The 5,112-nt window shown below is 41.5% G+C and overlaps 1 protein-coding gene across 2 annotated transcripts in view; it reads right to left on the minus strand.

The window, feature by feature from the left end:
* Positions 1-4,963, minus strand: part of aaas (achalasia, adrenocortical insufficiency, alacrimia) — a 7,636-nt gene extending 2,673 nt beyond the window's left edge. The window contains exons 1-10 of one of the 2 annotated variants that reach the window (XM_035657369.1): positions 4,811-4,963; positions 3,805-3,860; positions 3,594-3,685; positions 3,187-3,233; positions 2,519-2,617; positions 1,982-2,125; positions 1,595-1,715; positions 1,353-1,477; positions 956-1,016; positions 765-855 (exon numbers count right to left, since the gene is read on the minus strand). In XM_035657369.1, coding sequence (XP_035513262.1) covers positions 765-855; positions 956-1,016; positions 1,353-1,477; positions 1,595-1,715; positions 1,982-2,125; positions 2,519-2,617; positions 3,187-3,233; positions 3,594-3,685; positions 3,805-3,860; positions 4,811-4,830 — 856 coding nt within the window. In that variant the 5' untranslated portion in view covers positions 4,831-4,963. The remainder of the gene's footprint in view (positions 1-764; positions 856-955; positions 1,017-1,352; positions 1,478-1,594; positions 1,716-1,981; positions 2,126-2,518; positions 2,618-3,186; positions 3,234-3,593; positions 3,686-3,804; positions 3,861-4,810) is intronic. The other variant, XM_035657368.1, reaches the window with a different exon arrangement.
* Positions 4,964-5,112: the final 149 nt, after the last annotated feature.

Here is a 5,112-nt window from a genome sequence, read left to right on the forward strand (position 1 = left end):
AAGAGGCAAAGGCATCGTCAGTGGGGAAGCTAAATTGTTATCCAATAAGTACTAAACCTGGAAGGATATCGAGTGCCCACAACCCCAGAAAACTCAACGTTCCAGGCCTTTATCAGTAAAACATACCTTTAGAAGGTTTCACATCCTTCAAAGAATTGCAGGAGTTTTGTTAAAAGATGATAGTGGGGGGTTTTTGCCTTGTAACCAATCATTAGGAGCGGTGGGGTCCATCAGGCCGGCCCGCGACCACAAAGGGAGAGATCCGCCTTGGAAGAGCCAGGCCGAAATGGAGGGGTGACGGGAGGAGTGAAACCACGGGATGAGAAGCATAAAAGCTTGAGCCACATACGTGAAAGGCCTGGCCGATGAGGGTTTCGAGGAGGGAAGAAGAGCATAATAGCAAACAAGAGAAAAGAGTTCGAGCTTGTTCCGCATTGTTCAAGTTCAATTAAAGGACGCTTTTATCTATAGGCCCTACAGGTACTACCCCTATAGTATTTATTATATACATATATAGCGCTATATATATAGAATATATTTATAATTATTAGGTGTATACTCTATATATGTATAAACTAAACTGTCAGGCTATTTTGACGGACATGGGGAAATGGGAAGTGACAACAATCAGCTATCTTTCTCCAGATTGACTGACCCCACCTTTAAGTACATCACTTTTTAATCCAACTAGAAGAAAACAACTCAATTATCAACACTTAATTCTACTCAGTAACGTATTCTGTATAGAGACTGAGACAGATAACCTGGAGTATCAGTGAAGGTCAGAGCATAGATGACCATCTCTCCCAGAACGGTGAAGAGAAGTCGACTCCCATCTGGACTCCAACAGCCAGACTAACCCAAAACAAAACAAATAAATCCAGAATTATTTAATAATTACACCTTTTAGAAAATGTTTTGTTACTGAACAACAAACAGAGGGACATGTTTTCACCTGGCAGCGCCCTTTCACACACGGCCAACGCTCACAGGTCCACATCCTGGTCTCCCAAACCCTGAAGAAAGAAATTATTTTATTCATCTATGTGTAAAAACACCACTTCCTGTCCACTTATTATCTCGTAACACCTGCTAAACTCCAGACTATGCTACTAATCCCTTACATATTCATAAATATTCATGCAAGATCAGCGGGACTCGATTATAACACAGCAAAAGGTTGCTGAGTGCGCTCCACACACACACACACACACACACACACACAGAGTAATCATGAAAGAGAAATTTCACACATATTCACTGGCAGCTTTACCTATCTATCATATAATGTGCTATTGTAGCTCCAGAGGGAAGGTAGATTAGAAAATCTTGTGAAACTTTTGATTACTTACCTGAACAGGGCGGACGGTGTAGAAGCCAGGACATGGCTGCCGTCAGGGGACCAGGACAGGAAGCTAACCCCGCCTCCTCCGACACGCTGAAGAGGCACACAGCTCTCTGAAGCTACATCCCAAACCTGAAGGATACATCGATGCCCACAACCACAGAAACTCAGTCAGGCTTTCAGTAACTATTTAAATTCCCCTCCTCAAAGATGAACCAGGAGTTAAAAGATGAAGTGGTTGCCTTGTACCATCATTGCGGTGTCCATAGGCGAGGCCGACACAAGGAGAGATCCGCTTGGAGACCAGGCGATGGAGGTGACGGGAGAGTGACCGGGATGAGACAAAACTTGAGCACAACCAGATGAAGGCCTGCGATGGGTCGAGAGGAAGAAGAGCACAGCACAAGAGAAGAGTTTCAGGCTTTCCGCATTGTTCAAGTTCAATTTAAAGGACCGCTATGTAGAATTTAGTGCCATCTAACGGTGAAGTTACAGATGACATTCTATATTTGATGACCTAGGAATGAGAACAGTGGCCACGAAACTTGATGAGTATAAATATTATATTCCATTTCTGCCAATCGATCCTCCTACATGTTAAACACTGGACCTTTAAGACTTGTGGAGACCACATACCTGGTTGACAGTGAGCAGGGGTCCACATGCCAGACCAGTAAACAGTTTTGACAGGCGACAGCAAGGGCAGACGCACACAGAGGCTTCCACTGCACAGCTGCGACGCTCCTCTGTAGACGGTGCTTCAGTGTGGGAGTCGTGGCGCTGAGAGAACAAAAGGGAGACTGAGCAGTGACAATGCTGTCACAGAATGACTGAAAGGTCACAGAACAACGCTGCTCTACGAGGCTGACATGCACTCAGATTTGTAGCCTGTCCCGGAGACATAGCTTTGTTGTGATTTGGATCAGAGGTTCACTGTTTGGTCTACAGACTGACACTGACGGTCTGTTATCATGAAAAGGGAACAGAACAACATTTATACAGTGTACAGCTCTGATGCTTTCCACTATTGCTGCTGCATTAGCGTTTCATGTCATTGTTTTATCGCTCTGTAAAGTTTTGATCAGCAATCATCTTTTTGATGCAGTGGAGACTTTATTCCCTGAGCTGTCCTATCGGTAGCAGTGTTCCTTCCTCTGAGCTTCGTTACGGTACCTTTTTGGGTTGTAGATTTTAATGGAGTCGTCCAGCAGGGCCACCGCAAATTTATCTGTATGAGGATGCCAGGCAAAGGCTCGCACCACACAGTCAGACCTGGCAAAGGATTAAAGCAGAGAAATGTCACTGATGTTTTAAGAGAAGAATTTGGGACAAGAAACGTTATTTGTAATTCTGTCATTTAAAAAAAATAAATACAGTCTGTCATTTGTTTGAAGTACAGGTTGAAGCTATTCATACAAAGATTCCTCAATTTCATCAAGCTTCAAGTTTACCCATTAACATGATAATCATCCAAAAATCATTAAATGTCATGTTTTATCCAACCAATAGTTCAAAACCAGAGGATATTAAATTGACTTTAATGTATGTCAAGAAAAAGCAGCTCACATCTGAGAGCTTGGAACTGTCAAATGTTTTACATTTTTACTTAAAAAAAGACAAACAATTAATTAACTGTCAAAATTGTCGCAGATTTTCTTTTGATTGACAAAACAATTAATCACCTAACAGTTGCAGCCCTACAGTCATATTAATATTAAAAAAGTCATCCCATCACCAACACGTCTGCTCACCACAAGCTTCTTCAAAATAAATAATATCTTCAATCCTTTCCCCTTTTGAGAGTTAAAAAATAAACTACAGATTACAAAGTTGGCACTTACCAGTTCAGCACCTGTGAAAACTCAGCAATCATGTCCTCGCTGCTCAACTGTGGAACAAACAGGTAATACACATTAAACCCATCGCAGCAAACATCTGGTAATGCGGTATATTGTTGTCAACAACATATTTAAAGGGTAATAGCTGCAAAATCTGTTCTTCTTCCAGCACCAATACGGTCATCTAACATGTAAAGAAATGGTCAAACTGCTAACGTAACTTGTTCAGAGGGCGTGGGAGTGAGAAGCTAGTCTGCAATGCAATGCGCCTCCAGCAGGAGAACTCAGCCGTCTCAGTCGATATATCACACCTTGAGGAATTTATAGCTTCAACTGACTTCATTTACCATCAACACTGATCGTACATCCACACTAAGCCTCCCTCCCTTTAACCAGAGAGCACAACTTACTGTGAGATGAGGAAACAGGGAGCCGTGAAAGGACGAAATCCTTCGGAGCAACGCCAGGATACAACCAGAACTCACTGACAGCCATTTAGGCACTACAACAAGATACAGGAAAGTTAATGTTTATATACACACACACACACACACACATCAGTGGACGTACAGGATCAGGTCATTATGTGTTTAAAACAGATGATTTTGGTGTCTCACGTACCGTCTGTATGCGAGTTGGTAATTTCATTGAGCAGCCCTGTGAGACCACCATCCCGCCTGAAATGGACAGAGATAAGCTGCGTGAATGATCTTTGTCTGTGAGACATGTTGGACAAATTATTGATAAGATACTAAACTGTTGTGATATGTGAAGCATTATTAAAATACTTCTGAAGTTGAACTCTTTCAATTGATTGTCAGCACATGTGTACAGTCAAAACACCTCTGGTTACTCATTGTATAATCTCATTGTCCATATATTCATATCAAACTGAAAACACTTAAATGCAAATGTTAAATTCCTTTGGCTAAGTAATCATGTTTGAGGTTTTAAAAAAATGGTTTGTTCCACAAGAGCGCTGACGTGTTTTTTAACTCAAAAATGAGCAACTCAGTAGATTTCATGGTCACAATTCTTCAAATAATTGTTGATTTCAGCCTTAAAAATCCTTTGTTGGTCAGGCTATAATGACATAATAGCGTTGTTATCACAGACAAAATGTCAAAGTGAAATCAACACAATAGTCCTGCAATAAATTCCACCTCTATGAAGGTTATAATGTTTCTGTTAAAACTAAATAACCCCTCTGTGTAATGCAATACAGCCCTGAGGCCTGCACAATTAATTTAAACAGCATTATGACCAAGTGCAATCTCCAGATCTCAGAAGCTGCAATCTTTTAATAAAAGTTAAAACGTGGGACAAAACAGCATTATACTGAAGTACTGTAGTGCCTCAGAGATTCCCCGCTCTACAATCCTCGCCCTCCAGGTGTAAGAAAACATTTTTGTTTGTTACAGACCTCAACAAAAGTCACATCATCATGACTTTAATAGGGGTTCTTTGGGGGGGAAAGGAAATTGTGACGCAACCTTAATTTAAACTACCTTTATTTATGGAAGAACGTACATTAGTTGCAGCTAGGTGTACCTAATAAACAGACAACTGAGTGTGTTTACAGTGTGTTTACACCCCCGCCCCCCCCACATCAGGTCTGTTGTGTCACCATGCTGCAGCACTCCTCATCCACAGGGTTTCAGAGTGGTCCAGGAAGGCTGCCTTGCTGCTGCTTTCTGTGCGACTGTGGAGCTTCAGAGACTCTCGGGGGAAATACAGACTGAGAGGACTGGACTCCTGCAGGCGGTACAACCAGAATCAACACTGCACACACATTACATTACATTCAATAATAATAATAATAATAATAATCAAGGGACAATAATTACTGTGCAATCTATTGCCCATGTGCAACTGCTGCTAGTATTTGTGTTATTGTGTTATCTGTTGTGGTTTTTTACTCTTTTTTTC

This window comes from Morone saxatilis, unplaced genomic scaffold (genome assembly GCF_004916995.1).
Source record: "Morone saxatilis isolate NCDOM2014 unplaced genomic scaffold, NCSU_SB_2.0 Contig15, whole genome shotgun sequence".
NCBI classification, from domain to species: Eukaryota; Metazoa; Chordata; class Actinopteri; family Moronidae; genus Morone; species Morone saxatilis.